Source organism: Taudactylus pleione, unplaced genomic scaffold (genome assembly GCF_031769625.1).
Source record: "Taudactylus pleione unplaced genomic scaffold, aTauple2 ptg000478l, whole genome shotgun sequence".
Taxonomy (NCBI): domain Eukaryota; kingdom Metazoa; phylum Chordata; class Amphibia; order Anura; family Myobatrachidae; genus Taudactylus; species Taudactylus pleione.
The window spans coordinates 4162327-4177849 of NW_028284880.1; the positions used below are offsets into that span (position 1 = coordinate 4162327).

The following is a 15523-nucleotide window of genomic DNA, read 5'->3' on the forward strand; positions in this document are numbered from 1 at the left end:
CAGTTTGTCCACTTTGTATTGTAAAAACTACTGACCAAAATGACTGAGTTTTCAGGGCGCCAAGAGAGTTAATAACTAATAATGAAATCAGTTAAGACTACTCTGTTTTATCACCAACATTAAACAGGCCACTTCTGTCTAGCTCTAGTTAATATATGCACAAGTCCTAGTAGAGAACTTTGACCTTGTCAGCAAAGACAGGAGAGGGAGGGAACAGCATTAATTAGGAGAGCTCTTTCTGAAAGCTGTTAACTTTCAAGGGCTGGAAGAAGTTTAGTAGGCTGTACAGCGGCAGTCTCCGGCTCCCTGCATAAGGCCTCAATGCATAAACAACAGCCTGACTACAAGAAGTCAAAATGTTAAGATTGCTGGGCACAGATGACTATGAGGTGGGTGCCAGGATCAAAGGCTTCAGCTCTCGCACCCTCTTCACCCTGGCACTGGGCGCCATTGGATTTCTTCTCTTAGGATTCATCATAGGTAAAGATCAGTTCCAGACTAATAGCAGCAGCACTGTAGCTAAGTTTTAAACATATATTTATGTCTAATGTACTGTATGTGAAATTGCAGTGTGGCTGCAGTGATTGATATACTTTACTAGGTATTAACTTTCAAGCCGTTCCAGATCTGTCCCCTTTTCTAACTTTTATTTTTAATTTTTAATTCTAGAAAACATTCTTATTTGTATTCAGTTTATTTATGACACCCTGTGCAAACTCCGGAAATATAAAATACTTTCTAAAAGGTGTTTTCCACCCTCCGACAACTTTCACCTTCTGCTTTGTATATGATACATTCCAGTCCTTAGGGGCTGATTCAACTGCGGACGTTAATGCGATTACAGTGCGATTTCGCACGCAATGAAGCCGTGAAAATATGCTAATTCCTACCACAGCTCAGCCAGCATAAAGACACCCACTGCTGCTTTCTCATATCTGTCCAACTACGCTCTGCTGCGTACCATCGGCGTGCAACGGGCACTACTGGGGGACTATATAAGGGATTCTACTGGGGGACACTGCATAAGGGGCACTACTGGAGGCACTGTATAAGGTGCACTACTGGGGGCACTATATAAGGGGCACTACTGGGGGCACTGTATAAGGGGCACTGCATAAGGGGCACTACTACAGGGGGGCATTGCATAAGGGGCACTACTACTGGGGGCTTTAAGGTACATTTGAAATTAAAAGGAATGTTCCCAGAGTGACGAGAAACGATGGTGTCATGTTGACACGCCCCAATTTTCAGTGGCCACGCCCCAGGTGTCACGTGACCACACCCACTTTTTAGCACAAAGTGGGGAGCGCCAGTTTTCGTCTTGCCCTGTGTTCCAAAAAGCCAGTTATGCCACTGCTCCCATTTATTCATTGGCTCACATCCACTCACATTCATTCATTGGCTGAAGTTCATTCATTCATTCAGTGGCTCACAATTTATTTATGCTAATCATTCATTTATATTAATCCGCTCGTTTATTCAGATGCAGAACATCAGTTTCAAAGAGTGCATTCTGTTCTCTATGTTGTCACAGCAACAAAAGTATATACAATATAGAGATTAAATCTGAAAGTCTGCAGTTAAATCACCTTCTGCTTTGTATATGATACATTCCAGTCCTTAGGGGCTGATTCAACTGCGGATGTTAATGCGATTACAGTGCGATTTCGCACGCAATGAAGCCGTGAAAATATGCTAATTCCTACCACAGCTCAGCCAGCATAAAGACACCCACTGCTGCTTTCTCATATCTGTCCAACTACGCTCTGCTGCGTACCATCGGCGTGCAACGGGCAGTAACGCGGCATTTACAAGTCTGGCCAGCCGCAGAACGGCAAGTCTACTCGCACGCAGAGAGCTATCATGCTGGGTATGCAGTCGCAGTGGCTAATGTATGCACGCCCATGAAACAAGGCAGAAAACGGACAGACGCGCCTGAATTCTTCCGTCACCAGCCCCAGAGCTTGTCACTCACTTTGGAATAACTTCCTCTGTGCATCCATAATCGCAATGCAATCGCTGCGCATGTGCAGTGCGGCTTATACGCTTGTGCGATGACAAACAATTGCTCGATCTGCGTCTGTAATCGCTAATTGCGTACGCTGCTGAATCTGGCCCTTAATGCATTTTTGTTGTTGTTTTGGGTTTTTTTAGTATTGTTTTCTGTTTTTCCACTCCTGTCAGGCAGAAAGGACGGCAGAGGGGCTTCTGGGTCATAGACCCGGAAGTCTTTCTCTAGCAAAGGACAGCACTTACCAAGAGAGCTGTCCTTTGCCTTTTTCTTCATGCCTACTGGCGTAATTACCACCGGAGTGCATACATTGAGTGGCGGGATGCATCACATGCCAATTGCAATACATTATGCACAGGCCCGGCGACAGGGGGGGACTAGGGGCTCAGCCGTACTGGGCCCCGAGATTCTCCTACCCTCTTTTCCCCTCCTATCTCCTCCTCTCCCCTTCACCTCTCTGAAACTGCTGTTGCCGGGGGCCTGACATCACAATGTATTGACCGGCCCCCGGCGCAATGAGGCCGGGAAACTGGCGACATTACCTGCGAACAGCACCCGTCACATCTCTCTCTCTCTCTCTCCCCCTCCCCTTCTGCTTCAACCGGGGATGGGGGAGGCCTAAAAAAATGTGTGTACCGGGCCCCGTGATTTCTGTTGCCGGCCCTGGTCATGCATCCCGCCCATACTAAGACTAAGGGCCTGATTCAGACCCGCTCGCGAGCTCATAGCGCTCGCAAGCGTGTTGACGGTTTCCCAGTGCGCACGTTCGGCGCAAGCCCCGTAGCGAGTGAGAACTTCACTTGCTCCGGCGCTAACAACAAAACGGGGCAGCTGTTGATGTTGATCGACAGCTCGCCCCGTTTTGTAGGCGGGTAGGAGGGGTGGCTGCACAAACAGAGGCGTTCCTGAAGAAACGCCTGCCGTTTGTGGGTGGCATATTCTGACATTACTTGGACTATTAGAGCAGGAAGTCCACTCGGCATTGCGAGTGCTGAGACCCCACCTTAGAGTCTCCTCGCAATTCCGATGGTCGTGATAATCGCAACCATTGCCAGGCCGCTCGCACGAGCTGTGGGTGGTCATCCACAGCTGTGCGAGCGGCCTGGAGGCCGGAAAAAAAAAAAAAGAACGCCCTGATTCAGAGCGAGCGCTCGCAAAGAGCAAGTGCCTCTGACTCAGGCCCTAAGAAAGGTACAATAATTACAGCCATCATAGAGCGATGTTGTGAAGCTATAAGTGAATTTCAGCGGTGGCTCCTGCCCTTGCTGGCAGGAGGGGTCTGTAATCGTGTGTATGCGCAAGATTGCGGTACTGCTCATGCATACAATTTAATAAGGTGGTCAGCTTCTAGGGATTGCATTGGCCAGGTAGGGCTGTCATGATAGCAGCTCTCTGCTATTGCAGCCTGGACTGGCATTTCCAGGGGGAGAAAACACCTCCCTCTGGGGCAGCATGTTCATTGTGCGATTAGCAGGGAGCACTTCCAATGGGAAGTCACTGCCACTGTTAGGCACTGCAGTCCCTGAGTGTGGTGGTGCCACTCAGTCCCTGAGTGTGGTGGTGAACTCAGTCCCTGAGTGTGGTGGTGAACTCAAAATATCAGCCATACTTGCCTGGTCTCCATCCGGGAGGCTCCCAAATTCTCGGGTGGCTCGCCAAGACACACAGAAGAGCCAGCAGCAGCCCCGATGCCACCCACTTCATGAATGAAAGAGCAGTCCAGACAGCTGATGAAGGGATCTGTACTGAACTGCGTCATCTTGGCCCCGCCCTCACTTTACAATGGCTGTAATTGCAGCATTGTATATCGGATGGCGGGGGCCACGGCGATGCGATTGCACCATCATGGCCCCGCACCGCCCAAGTCTGCCGTACCACGTCCCCTGCCTCCCTGACCTGGCTGCCCCTGGTAAGTGTGATCAAAAAAGAACCTGAGAACTGCATCCAGCGAATAGAATATTTTATCTGTACTTAAAATCATTGCCCAAGGAGACTGTCATCTATGTGACTTCAAGCAAAACCCTATTACTGTTAAAAATGGAAAAAATAAAAATAGTACTTTATATTGTAAAAATCTAAAGCTGCACGGGAAAGGAAACGCTGCATGAACATGAATTCCCAGTATCTCTTTATGGCTGCATTATCTTATAATTGTTTTCTTTATAGGATGGTTTTCACATACCAGTGGAGACTCAAAGCCCCCTCAAGCAGCAGCACAAAGCATGAGAAAAGCATTTTGGGATGAAATGAGGGCAGAGAATATCAGGCACTACCTCCAGTAAGTCACCTGTTTAAAATCAATTTATATTTTCAAATTTTCAGTCTTCCAAACAAACCGAATACTGTATGTAAGACTCCCATTCAGTGGAGTAACGTGTGTGTGTGTGTGGGGGGGGGGGTGTCAGGTGGGGCACGTGTCCTGGGTGCTGTCGGACCAGCAACGCGCAGGGGGGGGGGCGGCCACCGGCTGCCGTCCAGGTCAGTGGTTTCAGTGTGTAGTGCAAACTGCACTTAGGGCCCATTGATCAACCATTTTTATTATTCACAACGAGTGGTAAAACTTGTTGCGTATTATTATAATGCTCCAGCCAATCAGCTACCAACCGTCATCTGTTTGAAAATGACAGTTGGGAGCTGACTGGCTGGAGCACCATGTATCATACGCAGCGAGTTTTATCACTCATTGAGAATGGGGGCACTGCATAAGGGGCGCTACAGGGGGGCACTGCATAAGGGGCACTACTGGGGGGCACTGCATAAGGGGCACTACTGGGGGCACTACTGCGGGCACTATATATGGGGCACTACTGGGGGTACTATATAAGGGATTCTACTGGGGGACACTGCATAAGGGGCACTACTGGAGGCACTGTATAAGGTGCACTACTGGGGGCACTATATAAGGGGCACTACTGGGGGCACTGTATAAGGGGCACTGCATAAGGGGCACTACTACAGGGGGGCATTGCATAAGGGGCACTACTACTGGGGGCTTTAAGGTACATTTGAAATGAAAAGGAATGTTCCCAGAGTGACGAGAAACGATGGTGTCATGTTGACACGCCCCAATTTTCAGTGGCCACGCCCCAGGTGTCACGTGACCACACCCACTTTTTAGCACAAAGTGGGGAGCGCCAGTTTTCGTCTTGCCCTGAGCTCCAAAAAGCCAGTTATGCCACTGCTCCCATTTATTCATTGGCTCACATTCACTCACATTCATTCATTGGCTGAAGTTCATTCATTCATTCAGTGGCTCACAATTTATTTATGCTAATCATTCATTTATATTAATCCGCTCGTTTATTCAGATGCAGAACATCAGTTTCAAAGAGTGCATTCTGTTCTCTATGTTGTCACAGCAACAAAAGTATATACAATATAGAGATTAAACCGGGACTTTTTTTAAAAAATATCTATCTATCTATCTATCTCTATTGTATATATATTTATTTATCTATATAGATAGGGGTATTCAACATGCGGTCCTGACTAAAAATATCACAGTAATGTAATCACTGTGAATGTTGCAGAAACCATTCTACAGTATGCCGAGCATTAGGGCATATTTGACTTTCCTTACTCACCTCCTGAGCAGCTCCAGCAGGGTAGAGTCTTGTAACCACTGCGGGAAGTGTGCCAAATGCCACAAATTGCAGCATCAAGAGTGGGGACGGGGACGTAATTCCACAATTCGCTGAGAATCGCATGGATACGCCTCCACCCTCCCTGCCCATTTCACTAGGAAGCTGGCAGAGGGCGAGAGGGTGACCCGCGCTCCCAGGAGTCCATGGAGTCAATAGGCCCCCTTCTCCGATGATGATGATGAGGCCGATTCCTGAAATAAATGTCTCCCCGGGACAGCTGAGATGATTGGCTGCCTCAGAGACACTGACCCCGAGCTGTACGGATTAGCTGACTCGCGTATATGAATATGGATGAATGTGATTATAAGTTATTATTCACTAATCTGGTCACCACTGCTCAGTGTTCTGAGGGCATAGAGACGAGACTATCGGTGTTTAGAGGTAGAGAAGGAGAAGAACTGTAGGAAGATATACACATCTTCAATATAGAGCTCTCTACTTCTGCCTTTAGACACAAATGGGTTACACAGCTGACTGTCTCTCCTTCTATAATAGTTTCTATCAAAGTTATCCATAACCGTAGCACTAATTATTGACTTGAGGATTGTCAACATATTGGAGACACTGCATCCATCTTCATTTTTGTTGACCTGTTGTTTGCTGGTAGTCATGAGTTAAGAACAGAAGGTGATTAGACACAGGGCTGTCTGCCTCCTCTGCGTTCCTGCTGCCCCACGCATTGGCTTCTACGAAGAGGCGCATAGAGCATCACTGAACCCCCACAGTAAAATTTGGGTAGGGGCCCATGATGTTGAGTTGCTCGTAGCCTGAGTCCCCTCTCTATTTTGAATAGACAGAGTGGGGACCTCCTCTGAACATAAGCGGAATGGCGCATGCATCCAGGGCGGAAGGCGCACATGTCCAAGGCGCCCACGTATGTTTGAAAGAGGACTCATGGGGGAGAATGGGCCTTTCCGGGCTCACAATCCCTTTGGGCCCCATAACCGCAGCAAGTCCTATAATTCAAACCCTACTTCTGGAAAATCCAAATATATAAGAAAGATGTCTTGGTGATAATTGAAAGAAGGTAATTTAGCAATAGCAGTACGTCTGTGTCAGGTTGGTCTATCTGTAATTATTATTTAGTTAATATTTATTAACAGTTACTTATGTAGCACCAGCATATTTCAATGCACTTTACAATTGGACACAAAACAGTAATATAACAAGACTGGATAAAAACAGACAGACATAGAGGTATAAGGGGGAAATAGGAATTTGATACACAAAGATAAGTTCTATTGTATATGTTGCAAATGGTCCAGCCAGATTGCTTCTTGCTGGGCTTTATGATCCAGTCACACAAGAATGTTGGCCTGGGGTCAGTGGGATGTGAGAGCGTAGAAAGAGGAAATATGTAATGTTATGTATGGACTATATAGAGAGGATGTAATTGGGTAGGATGGATAGCGTATGAAGGTTATGTGGGCGGTTCTGGAATCTGATAAGCTTGTCTGAAGAGGTGAGTTTTCAGGGAACACACTTGAAGGTTCGGAGACTAGAGGAAAGTCCTATTGTGCATGAGAGGGCATTCCACAGAGTGGGTGCAGCCTGAAAAAAGTCCTGTAACCGTGATTGGGAGCAGGTGATGAGTGTGGATGAGAGACGCAGATCTTGCTCAGAACGGAGAGGTAGAGCTGGGAGATTTTCTGAGAGAAGGGAAGAGATGTATGTTAGTGTAGTTTGGTTATTAGTCTTATGTGTAAGTAAAAGTATTTTATATTGAATTCAGTAAACCAATGTAGGGACTGACAGAGCGGAGCAGCAGATGATACATTTTTAGTGAGGAAGATCAGCCGCGCAGCTGCATTCAAAATGGATTGTAGTGGTGAAAGTCTGTTTAGGGTAAGCCCAGTACGGAAACTACTATAATAATCAATCATGGAGTTGCATAGTTGAATTGAATTATTAGAATTATTGCTGGGATTGTGCTGGATAAATGAATGCATTATGTATTATTATTTACCAGTACTGCAACCTCAGGCCAAGCTTCAGGTATAAAAGGAAGTATTTACTTACTTAAATTTTTGGGAAATCCAAGTTTTTCTGCAATAACGACTGTTCACAGTCCCAGATATGTGGGAAAACCAGCCAGGCACCTGTATTTTAGGCCATCCTTGAGTTCTAGTGTTGCATTGCATTACCTTCTAACCCTAGTTGTCCCTAGCTACATCCTGATCCATTCAATCTATTATTCCCATTTGATCCCCATTCAGTGGGTCAGCACGGTTGGTGTAGTAGTTAGTATTACTGACTCATACAGTGACTCCTGAGGTCATGAGTTAAATTTCTGACAAAGGCCCTCATTCAGAGCCGTACGCTCTGAGCAGAGCGCACGCTCTGAATGAGGGTCGGCCTCCATGAAAATGGAGCGTCCTTCTGGACGCTCGTATAGCTGTGGGTCACCACCCACAGGCTATACGAGCGTGCATTTTGATGGCCGCGATGGTCGAGACCATCGCGACCATCGAAATTGCGAGCCGGAGCCTGCGGTTGAGGTTTTCAACCGCAAGCTCCGAAGTGATTTTGGCTCTATCAGAGCCAAAATCACTCCCACTGACATCACTAGTGACGTCAGTGGGCCGGCTTCTGACAGGAGGCGTTCCCGTGGGAACGCCCCCGTCAGGGAGGCACGCCCCCGGCACGCCCACCAAAGGGGGCGTGCTGTCAATCAACATCGACAGCACGCTCCCTTTGATCAGACACAACAAGCGAAGGACTTTCCTTCGCTCGTCGCGTCTGGCGCATGCGCACGACGGAGCTCCCTCCGTCGTGCGCATGCTCAGTCCATAACATCGACCCACTTGCGAGTGGACAGCCGCTCGCGAGTGGGTCTGAATCAGGCCCAAAGGCTCTTTTTGCGTGGGGTTTGTCTGTTCTCCCCATGTTTGCATGTATGCCCTCCCACACTCCAAAACATACTGGTAGGTTAATGTGGCAGTGGTCCCTACTGAATTCATAAGTATCCTGTATATTGAATGGGGATGACTTCTTAAGTAATGTGTTCAATGTTTAAACCGACTTCTTGTTGTTGTCAAGTAACAACAATGTACTTTTTTTTTTTTTTTTAGCAACTTTACGCAGCTTCCTCACTTAGCCGGGACGGAGGAGAATTTTCTTCTAGCCAAACAAATCCAAGCCCAGTGGAAGGAGTATGGGCTGGATAAAGTAGAACTGGCTCATTATGACATTCTCCTGTCATACCCCAACGCAACAAACCCCAACTATATTTCCATTATCGATGAGGATGGAAATGAGGTAATCCATGATAGAAGACTAGGCGTGTTTCCTCATTTGATTGTCAAAAGAAAGGACTTTACTGCATGTTGTGGGGGGTGTAGTATAGACACTTTGCTCACAGCTACACCCAATAATGTTAAGATTCTAATCTCTTTATTTGCATTGTACAGCTCATTGGATTTCCCAAGTATGGACAATGTTGGTGCTTTGAAAATACTGAATAATAATAATAATATTCAGATTTTGACGACCAATGTGCACATTACAATCTGGTTGTTCCCTATAGCACTGGAACGACTAAAACAGGGGGATGATACATAGCTCCGAGCACTAAACCAAACCCCTGGATCATAAATGCATGTGCGGGGGTCCTGCTGTTCCATGTCAAAGCCCACACATGCGGCAATGGGCATTTATTAACTAGTTTTTGCCATTATCACAATGGCGGGCAACGTACAATTTCAAGTAAGAATAAGATCTAATTATGAGATCAAAATACTGTCCTTATATCATTAATGAGATCTAATTCATATCTGTAAATTGAAGGTCTCACACCGGTGGTTATTACTAAAAGAGGATCAAAAAGGGGTCAATAACTCTGGTCAAAAGGGCTGCATGTGACCACTTCCAGGCTCCCTGGTGGCCGCCAGTTGCTCATCATTAGCTTAGTGGCTAAAAGTCTGGACAGTTGGATTGGACAGTGACAGTGAATGATGTGCCCACACATGGTACAATAGTTATTGGATTCTAAATATACGCCCCCTGCTGACTTCATCGGGATATGTTGGCTGGGTCCAAAGACACAGCATCGGATCCACTGAGTAAATATGGGGCGGTCATCGGAAAACGGAGTAACCCTAAGGTTACACAGGATGTCCAGCAAAGCTACGCTGTTAGGGCCAGTGAAACTGCGTCCGAGGACACAGTCACTGGCTTCCGCACGCTTATAAAATGTGCTCCCATTTTCTATGAAGATCCTCTTCCCCGCCCCCACACAGGTGCAGACTGTCACTCACCCAGCGTCTGCAGCTGCACTGCGTAAAAGGTCGCAGGACCAGATCTGCATATGCGCAGTGGAAACCTGCATGAAAATCGGATTACCGTCCACCTCTGAAGTAGCCCCAAGATTCCATTTTCAGTGTCCATATAAGCTGAAATACCGCTTGGTGCGTCACCATCGGTTGCACCTTCAAAACTTACACCAGCCCCATTGCAGACGCAGATCATTCGATTAATATGACCTCCTATGCAGGGGCATATTTATAATGGGTGCAGGGTGTGCGGGGCACACAGGCACCTGGGTCCAGGGGGGGCACACCCTGCACCCATATTATACCTGCCTCTCCAGAGTCCCATGACGGCACAGGTGTCTGTGCTGTAAAAAATGGCTGGAAAATGGGCACCGCTGCCATTTTCCCGTTGCATGCGCAGTGCAGGAAAAATGGCCACTGCGGCCATTTTCCCGGTGACCTGCGCATGCGCAATAGACTCTGGGCACACTCTAGTACGTCGCCGGATGGAGAGGAGGGGGCCCATGACGCAGACTGCACACGGGCCCTCCCTCTCTAGAAACGCCCCTGCTTCATGTGAGCGATTCTGCGGCTTTGTACACAACCATTATCGGTGACACGCCCGCGACACTCCTATAACACACCCATAAGACGGAACATCTCCGGGCGTCCGCTTAGCCACCTGCCTGTCACCCCCCTAGGAATGTCCCATGCATTTAGAAAACATTACTGACCGTACGTCTCCCTTGCTCCTCAGTCACTACTACATTAGAGCATAACTCGTTCCTCAATAATGTATAGATCATTTACATTGTTACTAACTCACGGAACACCTGAAGAAATATCGCTGAATGACTCACTGTTTCAAAGCTATTTCAATTGTCCTTAGACATGACAGTCAATCAGAGTCTTCCCATGCTTGCAGGTATGGCGTATTCATTTTAATTTCACCATAGACCTAAGCTGCAATGGCCAAACATCGTGCTGTGAACACTTAAACCTTCTATTTTAATTTCTTCAATTGATCTAAGGTGTTTCCTTGACCTTTTTTAACTGGGACTATTACAATTAATCACTGAAGAAGTGACTGTAGCAGGTCCATTTAGCTACATTGATGAATGGTTTCTGCAGACGATCTAACAGTGGGTGTTTTGGGTTTGTGGCATCTATTTAAGGTTCATATAATAATGAAACAAGATATACAGATATGTCTACAAACATCTATCCTCTCTGCGCTACAAGTCGCAATACACATAACGCAGAGCGCCAGGCGACTCAGTAGCGCCTAACGTCTTTTTGTGCAACTGTTTCCCTCCAAATGCGTGTTTTTTTGCAAAGCGCAAGTAAGTAACGCTGCTACTTTGGTAGTAGTGTTAGGGGATTGCGGAGACAGCTGCTTTTCGGAGTAGCTGTCCTCACACCCGAGTAATAATTAATTGCTCCGCAACTTAAGTATCCACCACCGCAATTGGCAGCGAGTTGGATATTTAGGGGTCTATTTACTAAGCAGTGTTAGGAGACAGAGTGAAAAGTGATAAGGTGCCAACCAATCAGCTCCCAAGTGTCATTTTTCAAACACAGCCTGTGAGATGGCAGTTAGAAGTTGATTGGCTGGCACCTTATCACTTTTCACTCTGTCTCCTAACACAGCTTAGTAAATAGACCCCTTAATTATTAGGGACCGCCCAGCCCCTGAAGATGAATAGGCCTGATAATGTTGTAAACTGTCTTGTCAATGACCTTGACTCTAATAAGTCAGTATGTTCATGTCCTATCTGTGCTGTTGATGAACCGATAACCTAAAATGTAGCAAAAATTTTTATTTTATAACAGAAATATTATATATTTATTGTTTAAAATTAGTTTATTAAAGAACTTTTTTTTTTCTGTTTCATGGAAGAAAAAAAAAGTGTTGATCCAATATCAGCACTGGAAATAGAAATGGTGGCAATCCAATTATATCTAGATTCTGCCTTCTTTTGGCGATGGCGCAGTATGAAAGACCTCATACTGAACCGAAGCGTATTAGTAGGATTCATTAAACAGGCCTCGTGTGGTGCTGGAGTGTGTCAAACCTTCTACATAACAGAAAATTGAAATTCCACAGGGCTGTGTGTGATAAATTGGTTGTCAGTGACAACTAGTTTATGAATTTCCAGCATTGTCAGTGACACATTGAGAGTCATTAAGTAAAGTTTGAGTAATCTGAAAATTAGTCTTGAAAAGTGTTTGATGAGCGATTTAACAATTTTTTATGTGACATTGATTCAATTGAAAAGGATCTTGTTTAGGATGTTAAAGTTTTGGGTTTATTTGTCTTTATAAAAGTTTCTTTTGACTCGCTTTAATAGGTAAATTTAAATGTTCAATAGTTATTCTCTATTTTCTTCAGATGGGATCACTAGCTGGCTCATTAAGGTGCTGCTGGTTTAGTCAGGGAAGAAAGTACATGAAGAATGACTACATTTATCCTCTAAAAGTGACTTTTTGTTCTGTCAGTCCTCTCTCTTTTTACTCGTAAGCAAGAGGCAGATGTGTCAAAAGCAGGCTGTAGTTATTGTGGCAACCGGTCTAAATCCCGACGGTTGAAGCCCGGGAATTGGTATGAAATACCGCCGGCCGCATGGTTCGATTCCCGGCAGCGGCAGCCCGACATCAGCAGAGATCCCGGCAGCGGAAGCCCGACAGCGCTGGAAATCCCGATCGTGGATAGGTAGGTATTGTCTAACCTAACCCCCCTAATCCTAACCCTCCTTAGGGATGCCTAACCCTAAGCTCCCCCCCAAGTGCCTAACCCTAATCCCCCCTCTAAGTGCCTAACCCTAACCACCCCCTTCCCCGCTGCCTAAGCCTAAGTCCCCCGGGGGGTGCCTAACCCTAAGTCCCCCCCGGGGTGCCTAACCCTCCCTCCCCCTAGCCTAACCCTAACCCTCCCAGGGGGGTGCCTAACCCTAAGTCCCCCACGGGAGCCCTAAACCTAACCCTCCCCCCGCGGCTGTCCAATCGCGGCGCCCGGCATCGCTACGATCGGCATGCCGGGCGCCGGTCTCCCGGTGTCGGGGAAATGCCGGGCGTCTACATCTAGACGCCCGGCATTTCACCCTTGCCGGGATATGACAGTCGGGAAGCCGGCTGCCGGTATTTAGGCAGTCGGCTTCCCGATTGCATACCAAAGCCCGACAAGGGAGTTAACATAGGCGTTGAAATACCGACGCCTATTTTAATCTCGAGGACGGAACACAGAAGGACGCCTGCCCGAACGAGCTAAGTCCGGGGCGTCTTTAGTGTTCGCCACTTTTAGCTAGCTAAGTGGGTTATTGTTAGTTTTTTTTGGGGGGGGAGGGTTAGGGTTAGGCACCCCTAGGGGGGAGGGTTAGCATTAGGCACCACTGGAGGGGTTAGGCACTAAGGGGGGAGGGTTAGGTTTAGGCACGAAGGGAGGAGACTTATTTTTTTAGCACTAATAGGGTTAGGGGGTGGGGAGGGTTAGGCTAGGGGGAGAAGGGGGGAGGGTAAGTATACTTACCTGACCCCTGTCGGGATACCAACCATTGGGATGTCACTGTCTGTATTGTGACAGGAGGCATCCTGACAGCCGGCATTACATACCCATTTTGGCAAAAGCAATTCCAAAATAATGTTATAGAGTACAGTAATGACAGTAGTTTAAGGATAACTGAATTTTCAGTTTCATTGAAGAAGACCATGTACATGGAGGCTGGCTATACCCTAGTGCGCCGCGCGTCCGGTACTGCTCGGCCCACCCCTGCCGACAGCGTGCTGTCAGTGGTTTAATCATGGCTGCTAGAATAATGACCATTGGGGAATTCACTTGAGGACAATGTGCTGCCGGGCATTGCTGTGATGCACGGCTGCGAACGTATATTGCAGTTATTGTATTGCAAATTTTACTGTGCAACTTTGGAACGGCAAATCGCATCCATCACGAGAATTGATTTTCCACACCAAATATGCAATAGCAATGAGAGTGCAGCAGATGTGCCTTCATCTTTTCAGCAGAAATGAACTGGTTATACCGGGAAAAACCTACAGTATATACTGTACATACTACATGCCAAAAGTATGTCTCTTCTAATTGGTGTGTTTGGCTTTTTCCATCACACTCATTGCTGACCAGTGCATAGAATAAGGACCTCAGTACAACTATGCAATCTCTGTAGTAAGACATTAGCAGCAGAGTGGGTCGCACTGAGGAGCACCAAGACTCTCACCGTTGAGCTGTTATAGGATACCACCTTCCCAGCAAGTCAGTTTGTCAGATTACTGTCCTGCTAGAGCAGCCCCGGTCACTTGTGCTGATTTTGTGAAGTGGAAATGTCTACGAGCAACAACCGCTCAGCTGAGCGAAGGGTGAAGCGCCTATGTTCTAAGGGCCTTATTCAGAGATGGACCGACTTGCAGAGCTGCACACAGGGCCTAATTCAGACCAGCTCGCAAGCGCTGAGCGCTCGCAAGCGGGTCGATGTTGGCCAAGTGCGCATGCGCACGACGGAGGCGGCTCCGTCGTGCGCATGCGCGAGACCCGAATAACGACGGCCAAGCCGTCGTTATGGGTCTCGCACCAAAGGGGCGCGTGCTCTCGATGGTGAGTGACAGCACGCCCCCTTTGGTGGGCGTGCCGGGAACGTCTACTGTCTGGGGCCGGCCCCACTGACATCACAAGTGATGTCAGTGGGAGTGCTTTTGGCTCTGATAGAGCCAAAAGCACTCCAGGGCTTGCGGCAACGAGACCCTACCGCAAGGGTCTCGTCACAAGCCCGATGGTCGCGATGGTCTTGACCATCGCGACCATCATTTTGGCCGCTCGCTATAGCTGTGAGTGGTCACCCACAGCTATGCGAGCGGCCAGGAGGCCGCTCTTAATTTCAGAGGGACGGCCCTGATTGAGAGCGAGCGCTCTGTCAGAGCGTCCGGCTCTGAATCAGGGCCGCAGTATCTAGTGGAAAGTCTTCACAGAAGATTGGCGGCTGCTATAGCGCCAAAGGGGGGGAGCTACTCCATATTAATGCCCGCAGTTTTAGACTGAGATTTTCAACAAGCACGTACAGTATGGGTGTCACGTTCAGGTGTCCACATGCTTTTGGCCATGCAGGTATGGCTTGAGATAGCAAGGAATGCTTTTGGAACTTTTCATTTTATGCTAACTAAGGGGGAGATTTATCAAAGCTTGGAGAGAGATAAAGTATGGAGAAATAAAGTACCGACCAATCCGCTTCTAACTATCATGTCTGTCACATGCTGTTCTCTCTCCAAGCATTGAAAAATCTCCCCCTATATACTTCAATGGAGGGTAGGCAATGTTTAGGGTCATACAAAGCCTGAAAGGGGCTGTGGTGGATTACATATGCTCTTATCACTGACTTTTTATTTTTATCTCTTATCTAGTTGTTCAATACATCTTTATATGAGCCCATCCCCCCAGGTTATGAAAATGTCTCCACTGTTGTCCCGCCATACAATGCGTACTCAGCACCTGGGATACCCGAGGTAAACAATACAATCATTACTGTGGAGAATGTCCCCCACCTCACCTGCTGAGTCCTACATGTCCCCGCTCCTCTCCAGTTTGCTTTCCACATGCCCCCCTCCTCACCAAC

The 15523-nt window shown here is 47.3% G+C and overlaps 1 protein-coding gene across 1 annotated transcript in view; it reads left to right on the forward strand.

Annotated features, from left to right (window-relative positions):
- The first annotated feature begins 277 nt into the window (after positions 1-277).
- Positions 278-15523, forward strand: part of LOC148503037 (putative N-acetylated-alpha-linked acidic dipeptidase) — a 64813-nt gene continuing 49567 nt past the window's right edge. Inside the window, exons 1-4 of the mRNA XM_088449034.1 lie at positions 278-480; positions 4178-4289; positions 8727-8913; positions 15312-15413. Coding sequence (XP_088305160.1) covers positions 357-480; positions 4178-4289; positions 8727-8913; positions 15312-15413 — 525 coding nt within the window. The 5' untranslated portion in view covers positions 278-356. The remainder of the gene's footprint in view (positions 481-4177; positions 4290-8726; positions 8914-15311; positions 15414-15523) is intronic.